At 42.6% G+C, this 18,728-nt stretch overlaps 1 protein-coding gene and 1 long non-coding RNA gene across 6 annotated transcripts; both read left to right on the top strand.

The window, feature by feature from the left end:
• Nucleotides 1-93: 93 nt before the first annotated feature.
• LOC136475925 (uncharacterized) lies at nt 94-4,927 on the top strand. Of its 4 annotated transcripts, none has more exons than XR_010763318.1 (9): nt 94-435; nt 540-722; nt 1,331-1,457; nt 1,551-2,351; nt 2,457-2,508; nt 2,614-2,708; nt 3,753-3,849; nt 4,228-4,304; nt 4,704-4,927. It is a non-coding gene; the product is annotated as an uncharacterized lncRNA (long non-coding RNA). The 4 variants fall into 4 exon arrangements; XR_010763317.1 differs by having other exon boundaries at nt 1,533-2,351; XR_010763316.1 differs by having other exon boundaries at nt 1,331-2,351; nt 4,711-4,927.
• A 2,570-nt stretch (nt 4,928-7,497) lies between these two features.
• Nucleotides 7,498-10,710, top strand: LOC136475918 (PTI1-like tyrosine-protein kinase At3g15890). Of its 2 annotated transcripts, none has more exons than XM_066473582.1 (4): nt 7,498-7,775; nt 8,478-8,637; nt 9,442-9,704; nt 9,805-10,710. In XM_066473582.1, exons 1-4 carry the CDS (start codon nt 7,744-7,746, stop codon nt 10,463-10,465), a joined length of 1,116 nt encoding a protein of 371 aa, XP_066329679.1. In that variant the 5' UTR covers nt 7,498-7,743; the 3' UTR covers nt 10,466-10,710. The 2 variants fall into 2 exon arrangements, with proteins under 2 accessions (XP_066329679.1, XP_066329678.1); XM_066473581.1 differs by lacking the exon at nt 7,498-7,775 and adding an exon at nt 7,881-7,906.
• The last annotated feature ends 8,018 nt before the right edge of the window (nt 10,711-18,728 follow it).

Raw genomic sequence — 18,728 nt, 5'->3', positions numbered from 1 at the left:
GCTTGGTGCCGTGGTGTTGTGACTCGGGCGCATGTGGACATTTATAGTCGTCTCTGTCCGCAGCCCCATCCAGAACATGGCCACGCTGCCGGGGGTAGGCCCACGCCGCCAGCGCCACGGACCCGATGCAGGTGGATTTGCCGCTCCCCGCCGCCGCGGACCCGATACTGGTCGACCAGCCGCTCCCCGCCGCCACAGCCGCAGCACACGCCCCCGCCGACGCCAAGGTGGGCGGGTTTTTTTTCCTGTCCTTCGCCTGCCCTGACGCCGTTGAGCTTCGCCTTGGGTAGCCGTGGCGTGCGGGGCTGTCGCTCGTCCCTAAATGCGCTGCTCCGAGTCAAGTTGGCCCTGATGGCGAGCCAAAGTCGCGCCGTCGCCGTCGTTGCCGCACTCCACACATGTCACGATTTCTATATCGGGCATAGCACTGCTTTGGTGAGCTGCTCTTTTCTACTCCCGATGGATGTGCGCTCTTTTCTACTCCCGATGAATGTGCTTGTATGGATGATGGATTGTTGATTTATGGATTCTGAATCTAGGGTCAGGGATGCCCATTGGATACTGGTTAATGCCGTGGCTGCTGTGACATCGCCGGCACTCCGCTCAGGCCACAGCCTGGAATGCCCCTAGCGCAGCGTCCACTTGCTCTGCCCTCCGCCCAGGGACACGGAGCCATGCGACGTCGGCCAAGCGCTGCCCCTGTCCCTGCCCCCGAAAGCCAGGTCTGGTGCATCCTCCGCCCACTCGCTCAGCCCTTTCAAAATTTGCTAATGCTAGAGATTATAACAGTTGGGTGTAGAGTTCTATTCAGTTTTAGTCTAAGAGAGCAATACGGCCAAGAACCAGGGATAAGGATAATACCTCGATTTTAGTATGCAAATTCCCCAGAGCATGCATTTTTAGGCTTGGTGTTTTTAAGGCGTGCTTGGCCTTAATATTGTTCTGCTAAAGCATGTTATTTGAAATAATGTTGTTCCATTGAAATTGATATGGTTCCCAGCTTGCTATTTTCTCTTTGGGCGGACTTGTTTGAACCAATTTTTTCCGGTATGAAGTCTTTCTGTATATAGAAACCTATAACGGAGGCAGCAGAGGCTGCGCAAGGCTATATAATTGGTGAAATGCAGAACCATATAAATTGGCTTTACTAAGCATTTAGTAGACATACAAGGTAGTTCAGAAATTATATGTTGGCTTCACAAAGTCTTTCTATTAGCTCTGGTATAGAAGCTTCCAATTTTCGAGGGATTATTTCTCAAGCTTTTGACAGTAGTAGACATACTAAACTAGTATGTACTCACAATCCATCTTAATCTGATGTTTTCTGCAGCTGTTTAGCAAGCTAGTCTGTGAGAGAGTAGGATTCTAGTAGTAGATGAATTTTGGCTATCACCTTGAGTCTACCTTCGGCTAACGAAGAAGCAGAAGGTACAGCCCCTGCTCTCTCTTTGCAGAAGGTACGCATGTAATCTTGATCTTGTCTCTGTATTGTTTGTTCGATGGCTGCTGGTTATGCAAAGTTTCTTTATCAGTTGTATGTGTTGTCGTAGGTTTATAGCCATATGAGATTATGAGTACTCTGATGACAACTAGCATGTACTGCTTTTAGTTGTACTACTCTGATGACTACTGGTACAGGTTTAATTCTGCTCCTATTTGCTTTATCTTTACTGCAGAAAACACTATTTAACACTGGAGATGTGACTTTCATTCGTAACACTAGTAGATCACATGGTAACGAGTAATTCAAAACTTCTGCTTAATATGAAAAACCATCCCTAGGGGTTTTTGCAGGACAAGCGCTACAAGAATAGGGAGCTGCAAATCATGCGATCCATGGATCATGGCAATGTCGTTTCCTTGAAGCATTGCTTCTTCTCTACCACAAGCAGAGATTAACTTTTTGTTAACTTAGTGATGGATTTTTCTTGCTGAGCTGCTTCTTGGCCTGTGTTATGACCGGTACGGTCTACAGGCGCAGGCACCGTGGCTAGGAGCCCGGCTGAGCTGGTGTGCGGTCGTCATGGGCCTGGACTGCACGATTCGGTCCAGTCAGTTATCAAGTCCTAGAATCTAGGATACCTATCTCTCAAGTTTGTTACTTGATTAAGTTAGAGTTGAGTCGGTTGAAGATTTGCTTGTATAAGTATTGAACAATTACGATTGAATAGATTAGCCTGGGATTGAGATACTCTTATCTCCCTTGGGCACCCAACCCTTGCCTACTGCTACTCGTCGCAGACCTAGCTCCGGCGCCGGTCACGGCGCCGCAGGTTTGCCGCCGCGCTTTCAAGCCTCGTCCACCCGTCCACCACCGCTACAACCTTAGGAACCTGAGCACCAACAGCCTGGTTAGTTTCCCTTCTCTGCTTTTCCCACAGATTTCCTGTGGTTATGTATCCATCTGGGCAGCAAACTTAGAACTAAACACATTTTTGTCAAAATAATTTTATCAGCCTCTCTTCCATGGTGAAAGTGTTGTGGATCAGCTTTGTTGAGATAATAAAGGTACTTGATTATTCTGCGGACTGCACTATATTAGTTCTAAAGAAATGTGCTAACTAGTGTTTTTTTATTTTTCATGTATTGAATGGATTTGCTTTTTGCTGACAGGTTCTTGGTACTCCAACATGTGAGGAAATCCGATGTATGAATTGAAACTACACCATGTTTGTTTTCCTCAAATCAAATCTCACCCATGGCACAAGGTATGTGAAATTTAATTATCACATTACACTCACCCTCTCAGCTCACAATTAGATGTAGAAGATGAACTTGAGGACAAAATGCAGCACGAGCACACCTCTGCTGGTGCAGCACACTATACTTGCTTTTTCAGAATACATAAATTGCCTATTTAGGAAGGTATTGTTGCCTAACGAATGAAACTTAAATTTCCTAAGAAAATGCAGCTGGTGTTCGGTTTTATGGAGGTGTCAATAATCAGCATTTAGAGCTGAATAATTAGCAATTAGACATTCTTTGGGCATGGCGTAAGTATCCGTGCCTCAGCCTAAATAAGATGGTGTTCATGCTCATGCTACTATGTTCATGAGAGTCTATTAGTTTGTGGAATGTTCAAGGACACTATTTTTTTTTATTTCAGTCCTGTAGTCTATGGCTGATCCGACGCCAATACAGAATTGTGTGATAGGTTAGGAGTTACGGTCGGCTGGGCTAAAAAAAATGCAATCCACTACAGCATTATGGTCCACATTTCATGTGCAGGCTGAAGCAGTTTTTTGAACGTTTTGTGTATTAGGTGATAGACTCTTTTTTTGGTATTAAGTCTTTTCTAAATCATTGCAGATAAATTCACAAGCCAAATTGATTAGTTACTGAACTTCATTGGGAATAAGCAACTAAATGTACTCTGACTAGGCAATATTGTGGCAAGATCAAGGCAAAATAATTTAAATCATTAGGCAATTTTTACATCATTCTTCTCCAACCTCTCTTTGTTTTTTCTGTTCTTAGATTGCAGGTCAGTTTTGCTTCTCTGCTTTTCCCACAGATTTCTTGTGGGTTAGTGTGGTTATGTATCCATCTAGACAACAAACTTAGAACTAAACATATTTTTGTTAAAATTATCAGCCTCTCTTCCCTGGTGAAAGTATTGTGGATCACCTTGTTGAGATAATAAAAGTACTTGGTTATTCTGCGGATTGCACTAATATTAGTTCTAAAGAAATGTGCTAACTAGTGTTTTTTCTATTTCCATGTAGTTGAATGGATTTGCTTTTTGCTGACAGGTTCTTGGTACTTCAACATGTGAGGAAATCCGATGTATGAATCCAAAGTACACCGAGTTTAGATTTTCCTCAGATCAAAGCTCACCCATGGCGCAAGGTATGTGAAATTTATTTATCACGTTATAATCACCCTCTCACAGCTCACAGTTAGAGGTAGAAGATGAACTTGAGCACAGAATGCAGCATGAGCACACCTCTGCTAGTGTAGCAAACTAAACTGGTGGCAATTTATTTGTTTCCAACACCAAAGGCGGAGTGTGCAGCGGGCTAGATGAAAGTGTAGACGAGCAATACAGTACCAACGAAAAATGTGCATGTAAATTTAGTTAAGCAATTTAATATCATTAGTCAAGGAAGTTATTAGTAATCTGGTGGCAATTTTATTTGTGTCTAACACCAAAAATGTACCTGTAACCTCTACTCTTTTTACCGTCAAGCGTTACTCTGTGCTCTAAGTGAATTTAACCATGCGCAGGTGACTAGGGGAAGCCTGGGATTCCATTTTCTCGAGTTGGGAAGTGCAGATTGGGAGTGGGGTGCTGACTAATGCAGGTGACATATTGTTGTTCACATATCATTCTTTTTCCTTTTTTTCTACTGTTATAATGATCCTTTCTGTTTAATCATTGAATTAATCTGCCTTTTGTACAAAAAGGTAGTTATTGATATCATCACCCTGCCTTTGTCTGATATGCATTTTTGCAAATAAACCGGGGGTTGGGGTGAGGCTGTGGGTTGCAAATGAACACAGAATACAAATATTGCCTAATTAGAAAGACATTGTTGCCTATTGAAGACACTTAAATTGTCTAGGAAAATTGAATCCACTACAACATTATTAGCAGCAACCTGCTCATCACCAACAGAGGCTCCAGGAACATAAGCATCCTTTTTTTTATCTCCTTCCAGCAACAAATTTTTGACACGTGTTATCTTTTTTTAACATGCAAGAATGCAGGCCATGTACATAGAAGCAAGATGTGGACCAGTATAGAGAAGATGTGCAAATGTGTGGGACTAGATGTATAGTGTTATGCTTTTTGAAAAACAGCAAATGCAAATGTATTTTTCTGAGATGTGTTCTTTTTTCTGAAAACATTGTCTTTTTGTGAACGTATATATGTAGTACCTAACAGCCTGTTCGGTTGGCTAGTTCATATCGTTGCTGGTTTGTGTGAGAGAAAAATACTGTTCCGGCTGAAAATTTACGATCGTTTACGACAAGCCACAACCAAACGAATAGAGTGTAAAAGCATAGGCCTGGGCCTTATTTGCCTTCTTTTGTGAACGTATAGATGTGCAAATGTGTGGTCGGTATCTGGTCCTGGCCGCATCCCGCCAAAAAAACAAACAAACGCTAATTAGTATCCTTGCCGAAAAAGGAATAGAATAATTGTACTTTTACCAAAAAAAACCGTAATTTAGCTGCTTCCTTTAAAAAAATCCGAACCCAATGCATAAAAAAGTTACTTGCCAATTAACTTTTAGAAATATTGACTCCAAAAAGGCTACCACCAGGGCATTTGGTTGTAATTATCATATTTATGACTCGGCATACACCCAAATAATTAGGATTCAATCAAATCATGGAAACTTTTTAATAAATCCTTTCAATAAATCCGCCTAGCATGGATAGCGCACCCCCTCGGACCCTTCTGTTATTACCAGTCATTAAACTCCGTACCGTACTAATGGAATAAACCCACCGCTTTAGGTCAACAATCAGCCTGTTCACTTGGTCGTAAACGATCGTAAATTTCTAACCAGAAACAGTGTTTTTCTCTCACACCAAACCAGCCAGCAATAAATAATCCACGATCCAATACGGTCTCTCGAACAGGTTGAATAGATGCAAAAGGTCATGCAAATACACACACGGTGCGGTTCACGGAATGAATAGAACTTCAATCAACAAACAAGGCGTCTGTCTGTCTAACGACAAAATTCAACATGTCACCATCGGTCCAACATCAGCTGTCATGTTCTGTCCTGCTATGTGCGTAATCTGCGATGTCATGAGCAGGCTGGTTAGAACAGGTCGACGCAGCCGGAGCTTCAGGCGGCGAAACTGACGGAACCCCCGCTCGATTGCTCCATTTTTCTTTTCCTTTTTTGCAAGCAAGCACCAGAATAATACAAATCGACACATGGGCCCGTGATGGGGAGCGTCGAGCGTGCAAATCATTTTGTGATCGCTTTGTGATAGCATATTTGTGTGTGTAGCGCGCGCCAAACTAATAAATGAGGCCGACAAGAGCTCTTTGTCCTATTGTTAATTATTGCTGATTGCTGATAGTGATGTCGAAGGCTGGATTTGGTGTTTGGATTCGGTTACTCAAATTTAGGAGGTGTGTTGGGAGGATGTTGTATGGGGTGTTCGGATACTGATAAAAAAATAAATTACATAATCCATCAGTACTCCAGAGAAGGATTTTTAAGCCTAATTAATCCGTCATTAGCACATGTTACTGTAGTAAAACATTGTCAAATCATGGACTAATTAGGCTTAAAAGATTCGCCCCGCAAACTATACAATTAGTTTCGTAATTAGTCTATATTTAATAATCTATGCATGTGTCCAAATATCTGATGGGACAGTGACTAAAATTTAGGAGGGGCAACCAAACACCCCTTAAAGTGTGGGACACTTGCTTCTTCTTTTTTTGGCTATTCTTTTCATTACCCTTTTGCTTTGCGTGGGCAAAGGTGGATTAACAAGCAAAGGCGATATTAACTCACTATTTTATCTATGTTAGGTTTTGTTTGCTCTGCACGCTATCATGAGTTAAAAATGTCGATGTAATAATGTATAAAAAACCCGACACAAGGTAAGCTGTATTATCACTCCAGAATAAATATTATGAGTATTTGGTTAACGTAAGGAAAAGCGTCTAAACTACTCATCTCTATGGCTAGATAGCCCATAAACTAATATCTAGTTCGGTTTACTTCTCCTAACGATATCAGTTTGTGCAATTTACCCATTAACAAGTCGTCTTTTATGTTTTTCCACATACAAGTTAAAACTCAACTTTCACATAGAGAAATAAAAAGAAATAATTTTTAAGAGGTAAATTAGACCAACTAAAATAACTAATAAGATAGTGAGTCAAATTAGTTTTACGGGATTATCTAGACGTAGGATAAACTTAGAGTGTAATTTGAACATTTTCCTATTATACATAACTATACCGAAAATAGACCAAAACACAACCCATGAATCATAGCATTATAACTTATAATTACCTCCTGTATCCCGTGAGACCACGAACAAGTCACTCATGAAAAATTCCAACGAGGTGGCTCGTTGAGACGGTCAAGAACAGCAAGCTGTTCACCAATCCATGGAGAACTCACATGAGTTTTGTTACATACGAACGGTATAATACTCAGCCAAGTCTTCCCCGGGGTATCCTTTTTTTCTTTTGGTCAAACGTAGCCATCGCCCAACAGGCCAACAGCAGCCAGCATTCTAAACACACCCCGCGGGGCCCGCATTCCAGTGCCAGATCACCCCCGCGTGGCCCGCACGTCAGTGGCCATCTCGACCGCGACCCGTTACCCGCCGCGTGACGTTACCCCGCCGATTTAGAACCGACCGTTACCGCGGCCTGTTCAAAACCAGCCAACCGCGCGCCGCCACGTGGACGGCCGCTCGGGAGGCCGCGGGTGAGCGGACCGCGCCCCGGCCCCGGCTACCTGTACCTGGCCCTGGCCTGGCTTTGCGTACGCTAGTGGGGAAGTGGTGGTGCTCTCAGCCAGTCAGCCGACAGACACACAGCGCACGCCCCACGAGAAGATCCGCCCTCTCCCTCCGGTTCTCCCTCCCCTCCTCCGGTCCTCCCCGTTGCTGTCCGTCCCGCCGGCGTCGAGGCTCGAGAGAAGGCGGCGGCGGGTGAGCGCCTGGCCGCGGGACGTGTCTGTCCGGTGAGCTAGCTCTCGTGCTGACCTGGAAGCTCTGGAGGCGCTGAAAGCGGCTGGCGGGCGGGCGATGGGGTGGGCTTCCTGCTGCTGGTCGGACGGGTGAGTGGTTGCCGGCTAGCCGTGCCCGCCGATTTTTTTTCCTTGCAATTGAGGTCTCGGTGCGGGTTTGGGGCTATGAGTTTGGGTTGTGCTCGGTTTGGGGGAGAACCGGAGAAGGGGATGGTCAAATGGTAGCAGCCTTTTTTTTTCTTCCTCCTTATTTGGCTTGTGTGTCACTTTGTAGACTGGGATTTTGGGGGAACTGATTGTGTGCTTCACCTGTGTTCAATTTCAACACAGAGAGAAATTGATCTATTTGGGTGGTGTCTCCGGTGGCAATTGATTTGGTTAACGAGAAAGGATCAGAGATGTGAGATAATCGTGTGAGCTTGATGTATATTTCTGTGGGTTGGTTAGTACAGTACTTCGTTGAATGATAAATACAATGAGTAATCACATCTTGTTTGGATCGAATGGAATGACAAAGATTGAATATCTGAACTTCTGCATCGTTTCAAATTTCACTGTTTGTCTGTGTTTCACTGCAAATATTAGTGTTGAATTGCGGGCAGATCAGGTTGAAGAGGACATAAAGTTAACTTTAAGTAGTTTGTTCAGAATGTGCTGCAATTTGGGGAGGAGTTGGGTGAAGTGATTACCTTTGGGGGCTCCATTAGTACCTTTCCTTTTCGTACCATGCATTCTTCTAGTAACTGCTGCCCGTCACTTGATTGAATCACTGTTGGTTTGTTGTGTTCTTAGGGCTGAACCTGGTAGGAGGAAGAAGAAGAAGGACACGACGTGGCGGATCTTCTCACTGAAGGAGCTTCAGTCGGCGACGAACAATTTCAATTATGATAACAAGCTCGGCGAGGGTGGGTTTGGCAGTGTGTATTGGGGCCAGCTCTGGGATGGGTCACAGGTGCAGTCTTTCTCTTGAACAACCAAAATAATATGTTCTACTGTGTCCCTGTGTGCACAGCCTTTTTTGCTGGCCCCGTTCGCTGGTCTGAAACTTGGCTGAAACTGACTGGAAAACACTGTTCCGGCTGAATTGTTGTGAGAGAAAAATACTGTTCCGGCTGAAAAAAGAAGCCGAATATGGGGTAAGCCGAAAGCTTCTGGGGACTCGCATTTTTTTGGGGGGGAACGAAAGCAACTGGCATGTTTTTGGGGTAAGAGCAGGACAGTGCCATCAATGGAACCTCCTGACGTTAATGATTGTATCTTAACTGATTCAGTCTCATCTTGGAGTGCTATTTCTAGTTCTAGCAGTAATTGAAATCTAAAATGGTAGTTTTCAGAGCTGTCCTTCAGCCAATCACAGAGTCCTGGCAAATACGACCACATCAGTTAATTGTTTTTACTCTATGGTAAACCTATGCTCGTATAAGTTTGCATTGTTCATGCTATACCTATATATATTGTGGCTAGATAAAAAGTAGGGTTCTTGACACATGGGCATGCTATGTTGCAACAATCTGCCTTTTTTATAAGCAACAATCTGCCTAAATTGGTGTATCATAAGGTAAATATTTTTCTTTTCTGTGGGATTTTGAGCTACGTGCTCCTTGTGGGCTCATTGATATGCTTTTGCTGCACACTTTTTGAGTGTTTCAATACCAGTTTCTTAAGGGACCCCGTATGTTTCATTTACTCTTTACTCCATGAATGGGATTTCATATCCTCTGGAACTTACCACTTCACTCTTTAATGACACAAACAGATTGCCGTGAAGAGGCTCAAGAGTTGGAGCAACAAAGCTGAAAAAGAATTTGCTGTCGAGGTGGAGATTTTGGCACGAGTGAGGCACAAGAGCCTTTTAAGCTTGCGCGGATATTGTGCTGAAGGCCAGGAACGCTTGATAGTCTATGATTATATGCAAAACCTGAGCATACACTCTCAACTTCATGGACAGCACGCAGGAGAGTGCAATCTCAGTTGGGAAAGAAGAATAAAGATCGCCGTCGATTCTGCAGAAGGGATCGCGTAAGCCACACAACATCATTGTTCATGTTTATCCTCAGAACATCATTCATGCTTACCAAACTTCAGCAATCTTATTATTTAAAATTCTTTCATCTTGTAGTTATCTGCATCACTATGCGACGCCGCATATCATTCATAGAGACGTCAAGGCGAGCAATGTTCTCCTGGATTCGAATTTCCAAGCTCGGGTTGCTGACTTTGGGTTTGCCAAGCTAATTCCAGATGGTGCAACGCATGTCACCACAAAGGTGAAAGGCACACTCGGTTATCTCGCACCAGAGTATGCAATGCTTGGGAAGGCCTCTGAAAGCTGCGATGTCTTCAGTTTCGGAATTATGCTCCTAGAGCTTGCCAGCGGGAAGAAGCCAGTTGAGAAGCTTAACCCCACCACGAAGAAAACCATAACTGAGTGGGCTCTTCCTCTAGCTCGTGACAAAAAGTTCAAGGAAATTGCTGATCCAAAGCTCAAGGATAGCTTCGTCGAGGATGAGCTGAAGCGAATGGTGCTTGTTGGGCTCGCCTGTTCTCAGGACAAACCAGAGCAGAGACCCATAATGTCTGAAGTCGTTGAGCTGCTCAAAGGAGAATCTACTGAGAAGCTTTCCAACCTGGAGAACGATGATCTGTTCAAGCCTGATAGCTCATTTCAGAGCTCATCCAGACCTGATAGCTCAGATTGCGTCACCGAGGAGAGGAGTCCCAAAGCTGATGCGATAGAGGAGGCAGTTGATTCAAGTGAGACAGTTCCCTCAGCAAGGTAGTGTGATGCATAGTGGTATTGTCAGTAGGTGCCCTGAGCTCCCTGCCTGGGACAAATGTGTTTATCAGTGTATTTTTGTGGTTATTCCTTGCTATTAGCAAGTTAATTTGGGAGCTTCCTTGCCTAGTTCTCCTATGTGCTGTCATCTCTTCGTGTTGGCATGGTTCTATTGGCTTGTAAAATTCTGTAAATCTGGGCCTGATTCCATCTGTAGCAAGCTGTTCACTGCACTGCTGTTAGCGTTTAGCTACTTCAGTCCATTAATGATTTGTGTGCAGGTCCATAATGTCATTTTTTTAGGTTTTCGTCATGTATAATTATCACTACTTTCACATGAATTTATTGTTAGGCGCTTCTTCCGCAACGATCGTCACAAAAAATGCAAGACTGAGATTTCTTCAGGCACGAGCACTGCAATGAAGTTTGCAAACAAAACAATCCCCAGGGCTGGCTAGTAGCCGGCTCCTGCTGAAATGACCACCCGTCAATCATGCTAGTCCACCCGCCTTACCCTTTCCCAGGGAAGGCTCAGAAGCTGTAAGAACGCATGCTAGTGCTCAAGGAACAACTAAACAAGACCGATCGAGCCACACCCGACATGATCATATGAGAATATCAGTGCCCATAAGGCCATAACCAGGTGGGTAGTGCAGTGGCATCTGCATACAGGTTGATGTGGTTCACCACAGACCTGAGATAATTCTTAGCGGAAATGGTGTGATGCAAAAGAGGAGGTACAAGGTGCACTTCCAGTACAGTTACTATGCTAATATAATTAACTAAAATGTTAGTCATCTTCGGTATTAGAAAACAGCAACAAGACAAAGAAACAGTTCAAATGTGGTAAACAAAAGCAGCGTAAAGCACACTCACTTAGCATCCATATAGCAGTGGTGAATAAGTTAGTACAATACAAGTATACAGCTAGTTGCGATATCTCTAATTTATACATACGTTGGTAAAAAACTGCAGAGCAGTGGGACATTAGCATGTAGTGTCTAATTTAATTGTTTATTTACTGTGTCTGAGTTCTAAACTCAAAGGTACAGAAAAGGATCGTTGCAATTAAAATCAAACGCTAATCTGTGATTCCAAACGCTGCCTCCTCCCTCACCAAGCTGGGAAAACTTGTACCCCACTTTCTTGCTTCCGCTTGCCCATCTTGCATTGTCCAATACCTGGGCGTTTTATAGGGTTTATAGGGTTTTCGAAATTCCAGCACAATATTCATCTTCTCCAATACCTGGGCGTTTTCGGCAACGCCAGCGTCTTGAGACGTGACTGGACACACTTGATGGGCCCAGCCTCCTGCCAGAACTTGAGACTTTGGTTGCTGGTGGGCTCTTTTGTTTGTTCTGACTGCAATTTAGATTCACAGTTTAGCCATGTATATATATATATATATATATATATATATATATGCAACAATAATGGTGATATTGTTGGGGATGATAAAATAACTGAGCATGCGACACAATATTATAAAAACCTGTTTGGATAGTTGATTGAACCTTTTACTATGGAGGACATTAAAGAAGCCATCTTATCTATGGAGAAAAGCTCCCCCCCCCCCCCCCCCCCCCCCCTGATCATATGCCTATTGAATTTTATCAACACTGTTGGGATTTCACTAGAGATGACATACATTCAATGTTCATGGAGTTTAAAGGGCGTACTCAGTGCAGAGAGCTCCCGCTTTGTGCGGGGTTTGGGGAAGGATGTCAGTGGCAAGCCTTACCCTCGCCGGTGCAATGCGAGGAGACCGTGACTCGAACCCGGGACCTTCCGGTCACATGCGATAAGACTCTACCGCTTGCACTTCATGAAAAAAAAAAATTGGACATTGGGAGAGTAAACTACAGGGTAATTACACTACTTCCTGAAATCAAGAATGTGAACAAAATCCAACAATACAGACCTATACGTCTGCTCTATGCAGCACGGATACGGATACGTGTATCGGTATCGGAGGGATACGGATACGCCATTTTTTGAGAAAACCCGATACGTGGATACGTTTTATTATTTTTTATAAAAAATAATAAAGGACATTAAAATTATTGGCAGCCGATCGGTATGTATGGATGCTCTCTGGAGACTACTCCAAACATTTCACAGCTTCTAGTTGCTACTTCTACCTATGCTGGCGGTTGGAGGGGTATTTTTGGCATGTAAACGTCCAGCACGTCTTCACTGGATGTGCTTAGCTGGGCCCAAGATTAGATTTTTTAGTCTTCTTTCTCTCCCCAACATTCTTCCCCACACGGTGCCCCTTCACTCAGCCATCTGCGTGACTGCGCTCCTGCTGGCCTGCTCCTCGCAGCTCCTCCACCGGTGCCATGCCTTCCTCCTCCCGCGCCGGTGACCAAGGTCCCTCTCGACGCAGGCGGCCGAGCGACCATGGCTGCGCCCCACTCCACCCCACGCGCGTGGCCAGCGGGCAGCCCGCCCGGCGCGAATGCAGCACGCGGATCTCGTCGGCGCGGAGCTCGCCCAGCGCAGGGTGCGGCGCGGCGCGTGGCCGGCGGGCAGCACGCCCGGCGCGAATGCAGCACGGACCTCGCCGGCGTTGGTGCGGTGCGGGGTGTGGCGCAGCGCGTGGCCGGCGAGCAGCCCACCCAGTGCGTGTGGGATAGGCCATAGCATATCGCAGGTCAGTGGTGGGTGGGCGGCCGTATCACCAAACGCCCAAATGGCTTGGATACGTATCAGTCCACGTATCGGAGTTTTGTTTTATTTATTTTTTTGCCGATACTTCACGGATACGTATCCGCCGCGTATCCACTGCGTATCCGTATCGGATACGTATCCGATACGGGATACGTGGCCAACCTCACGTATCCGTGTTACGTAGCGTCTGCTCAACGTCATTTACAAAATCTTCACCAAAACCCTTACGCTTAGGTTGGAGAAAGTCATGAACAAACCTATCGATAAATGACAAACGGGGGTTTTCAAAGAAAGAAACATTATGGATGGAGTGATGGTCCATGAAATCCTACATGATACAAAAAACAGAAAAAGAGAGGGTCCTGTGCTTAAATTGGATTTCGAAAAAGTGTATGATAAAATTAACTGGGACTTCCTTCTTGTATGAGGCAAAGGGGTTTTTCACAATCATTGGTGTGACTGGATTGCAATGGTCATGACCTAGATATACTTATGGCTCATACTTTACTACTGGGAAAGGGGTGAGACAAGGAGACCGTCTTCACCCTTTTTGTTCAATACTGCGGTGGATACCCTTGCAAAAATGATCATGCACAGGAAAACAAGCTTTTGACAGGCCTAGTGCCAGGATATGTGAATAATGGTGTTGTAATTCTGCAATACACAGACGACACAATTTTGTGCATGCAAGATAGCAAAGAACAAGCAACTAATCTCAAGTTCCTGTTGTATCTGTATGAATCCATGTCTGGTCTTAAAATTATTTTTTCTAAAAGTGAAGCAATAATGATTAGCCAAGATGCTAATAAACCTATGGAATACGTAGACACTTTTAGCTGCATCGATTGGAAAATGGTCTATAAGATACCTTGAGGTCCCTGTGTCTGGATCTAGGCTTCACATAGCTAATTGGTCCCTCTTGATGAGAAAATGTTAAAAAGACTGGATGGGTGACAAGGTAGTTCACTGTCCATTGGTGGGAGAACCTCTCTTTTGGATTCTAACTTAAGTAACAAGCTCACCTTATGATATGTCTATATACCTCCTACCCTTAACTACTATTGACAAGTTGGACAAAACCAGGAAAAAGTTCTTTTGGCAAGGTGATGGGATGAGAAGGAAATACCACTTAGTAAAGTGGGAGATCATAACTAAGCACAAAGATAAAGGGGGTTTAGGGATAAAAGACTTAAGGAAAATGAACATTAGTCTTCTTTGCATATGGTGGTGGAAACTTGAAAATGAAGATGGTTTATGGCAGGAGATTGCAAGGAAGAAATACTTGAAATGTAAATGTTTACAACAACTCAACAAGTTCAAGGCTAATAATTCCCCTGTGGAATGATATGATCGAAGTCAAACATATTTACTTGATGGGAAGGTCTATGAAGGTGGGAAATGATCATATGATTGATTTCTGGCGAGATATTTTGTGTGCAAATGTCTCACTGAAAGACAAGTTTCCTGGTATATATGATATCTGTACTACACAAAATTGCCCAGTGAATGAACTTTGCTGTAAAAACTGGAGGTTGGATTTTCGAAGGTGGTTAAGGCCTGCAGGACCAGCTTAGACGCCTACGTGATATTATCTTCAGATACAAAGTGAATGAAGCAAAAGATGTAGCAAGTTGGAACTGGGAGAAAACAGGGAATTTTAGTGTCAAATCTATGTCCAAGCACTTATGTTGCAAATAGTTATGGTCCAAACAATAAACAGATCTGGAAGGCCAAGTTGCCTCTAAAAATAAAAATCTTCATACGGCTGACTTTACAAAACGCAATTCGGACAAAGGATAACCTCATAATAAAAAGAAAATGGAAAGGTGATGATTCTGGTGCCTTTTGCACTGAGGAAGAATCTGTTGTGTGTTGTGCATCTTTTCCTTGAGTGCCTTGTTACCAAATATGTGTGGAGTACTGATGAGGACATCACTACTTCATCGCATACAAGCCAAGTAGAGGAGGACGTACAGCATGAGCGTCCAATTCATCTTTTTCGTGGTGGAAGCCGAGTCCAACTCAAGTTCGAGTCCGGTTCGGGCTCCAGGACCAGTCTGCCTTAAACTGGTCACCAAGGACGCATCCGGACTCCGTTTTCGATGATCCACATATGGATGGAAAGCTAATTTGATAAGGAAGCCAATCCAAATGGTTTCACGTCAAAAGCTCTTCGGAATCAACGGGAATCGTCGAAACAAGTCAGCGTCCAGAATCTGCCAGGGTGCTGCGACACCAGTTTTTGGTCCGTTGGACCGTGTATCATGTTTGGGCCCATTAGGGGGCGCGTCCAGGGGGTGACGCCCAAGACTCTATAAATACCAGCCGTCGCTCTCCTTAGGGTTTGGGTTTTGTTTAGTTCTTGATTTCCTCGTGAAACAGACATCGTTTTGCTGCAACTGTCGCCGCCAAGGCCGCTTGCTTTGAACCAGGGTCCCAGTTCTTGATCTTGTTCGCCTGTGGCGATTAGTCCTTTCGAATAAAGACTTGAACCCCTTCTCGTTATCATAAGCCTCATATTTATTTGCAATTTCAGACTGCGTTCATCCCGTTCTTGCTTGTGTTCTCGATTCGCTTGCAGGAAAGCCTTCTCGGCGAGGTCAATCGCGTTCGCGTGGTTGATAACCAACGGAGCAGTGGTGTAACGGTTGCGGGGGTCCGAATCAATCTTGGTTCGAAGCCTAGATCGTGAACGTCGAGTCTCCACCAATCGACGCTATCATACCTTTCGGAAGATCGGGCCTAGTTTACATCAAGTGGTATCAGAGACCTTGTTGCCCGTTAGGTATAATTTTGTTTCCCCCTTTAGATTATTACTGTTTTTGCATTGCCTACAGTCCACAAAAAAGCCAAAAAAAATACATCGTCACATATTCCCTGTCCTATAGCCTCATTGTGCCGTGCAAGTTCATCTCTGATTTACGTTGTGAGTTTGTGCCCTAGGTCAAGTTCTTGTTGCTGGTTTTAGATCGTTTTTTAAGTCCAGTTTGTGTTTTTCCTCTTATTTTTCATCATAATCCGTGAATACCTTCAAGTATTGCTGTGATTCCTTTGTATTCATCAAACCCTAGTCCACGCCATCTTACTTGTTACACTTGTCTTCACTGTTTTCATCAAATCCTTGCTGTCGTGACCAATTTTGCGCACATTGTTCCTGTTTTGTCATCTAATTCGGAGCCCGTTCTTAAAACTGGTCTAGTTTTCACATACGAACTCCGTTTTCGACGTTCCATATATGCAAATCGATCAGAAAAAATTTCGGATCCGTCCATCCCCAGCTTTGCCGGGGTTCGGAATTTTTAGATTGGTCAAAAAGTGGTCACAAGTAGGGATGAAAACGGATCGGATACGAACGGATATCACTCATATTATATTTGTTTTCATATTTCTGTTCGGATTCGGATTCGGACACGGATAGCGTTCGGATACATATACGAATACGGATTGACTCGGTTACGGATACGAATAATGAGTATCGAATACGGTATGAATCGGATTCGAAGAAGGTCGGATACAAATATCTATTCGGATATTGAGTAAAAGCAGCATATATATATATATATCATACGTGCGCAAACCATTACACCACTCTATGAGTCCATAATCCATCTAGATTAAGCCAAAAGACTAAAGAGTAAAGCAACAAATAAGATACAGATACAGATACATCATACATCAAACATCATACAAGCACCAATCTTCGCGGCATGAGTAGAAATAGCCAAGCTCATGGCTTCATGGGTCTCATGGAGTCATGGTCATGGATTCAAGATCTACGATCCTTATATAGGCCATTTTTTCATTTGAGAAAGTTTGAACAAAATATAGTTCAAATTTCACAAGTGTGTGATATAGTTTTAGAAAATCTATATGAGATTCAAGAATTTGTGACTAGTATTTGATAAAACTTTCTCAAATGGGAAAATGAGCTATGTAACAATTGTAGATCTTGCTGAACTGATCAAACTTGGTATTCAGAGTTTTTTCATCTGAGGTCATTTAGTGTCTCATTTGAGCAAGTTTGACCAAGTCAAATTTGGTCAAATGAAAAAACAACACTTTAACTCTAGTATTATGAACTCTAAATGACTTCAAATTGAAAAGTTTTGAATACCAAGTTTGTTAAACTCATCAAGATCTACAATTGTTGTTTTGGTCAACTTTCCATTTGAGATAGTTTGGATGGTTCAAATTTGTGATTTTTAAATTTCGACGCATACAAACTAGTTTTCGGAACCCTAGATTGTCTCAAATTGAAAAGTTTTGAATACCAAGTTTGTTCAGCTCATCAAGATCTACAATCCTTATATAGGTCATTTTTTCATTTGAGAAAGTTTGAACAAAATATAGTTCAAATTTCACAAGTGTGTGACATAGTTTTAGAAAGTCTATATGAGATTCAAGAATTTGTGACTAGTGTTTGATAAAACTTTCTCAAATGGGAAAATGAGCTATGTAACAATTGTAGATCTTACTGAGATGATCAAACTTGGTATTCAGAGTTTTTTCATCTGAGGTCATTTAGTGTCTCATTTGAGCAAGTTTGACCAAGTCAAATTTGGTCAAATGAAAAAACAACACTTTGACTCTAATATTATGAACTCTAAATGACTTCAAATTGAAAAGTTTTGAATACCAAGTTTGTTAAAATCATCAAGATCTACAATTGTTGTTTTGGTCAACTTTCCATTTGAGATAGTTTGGATGGTTCAAATTTGTGATTTTTAAATTTCGACGTCTACAAACTAGTTTTCGGAACCCTAGATTGTCTCAAATTGAAAAGTTTTGAATACCAAATTTGTTTAGCTCATCAAGATCTACAATACTTATATAGGCTATTTTTTCATTTGAGAAAATTTGAACAAAATGTAGTTCAAATTTCACAAGTGTGTGACATAGTTTTAGAAAGTCTATATGAGATTCAAGAATTTGTGACTAGTGTTTGATAAAACTTTCTTAAATGGGAAAATAAGCTATGTAACAATTGTAGATCTTGCTGAGATGATCAAACTTGGTATTCAGAGTTGTTTCATCTAAGGTCATTTAGTGTCTCATTTGAGCAAATTTGACCGAGTCAAATTTAGTCAAATCAAAAAACAACACTTTGACTCTAGTATTATGAACTCTAAATGACTTTAAATTGAAAAGTTTTGAATACCAAGTTTGTTCAACTCATCAAGATCTACAATTGTTGTTTTGGTCAACTTTCCATTTGAGATAGTTTGGATGGTTCAAATTTGTGATTTTTAAATTTCGACGCCTACAAACTAGTTTTTGGAACCCTACATTGTCTCAAATTGAAATGTTTTGAATACCAAGTTTGTTCAGATCATCAATATATACAATCCTTATATAGGCCATTTTTTCATTTGAGAAAGTTTAAACAAAATGTAGTTCAAATTTCACAAGTGTGTGACATAGTTTTAAAAAGTCTATATGAGATTCAAGAATTTGTGACTAGTGTTTGATAAAACTTTCTCAAATGAGAAAATGAGCTATGTAACAATTGTAGATCTTACTGAGATGATCAAACTTGGTATTCAGAGTTTTTTCATCTGAAGTCATTTAGTGTCTCATTTGAGCAAGTTTGACCA

The sequence above is a fragment of the Miscanthus floridulus genome, chromosome 8 (genome assembly GCF_019320115.1).
Source record: "Miscanthus floridulus cultivar M001 chromosome 8, ASM1932011v1, whole genome shotgun sequence".
In the NCBI taxonomy this organism is placed as follows: Eukaryota; Viridiplantae; Streptophyta; class Magnoliopsida; order Poales; family Poaceae; genus Miscanthus; species Miscanthus floridulus.
This window is presented reverse-complemented; position numbering and strand designations above follow the sequence as displayed.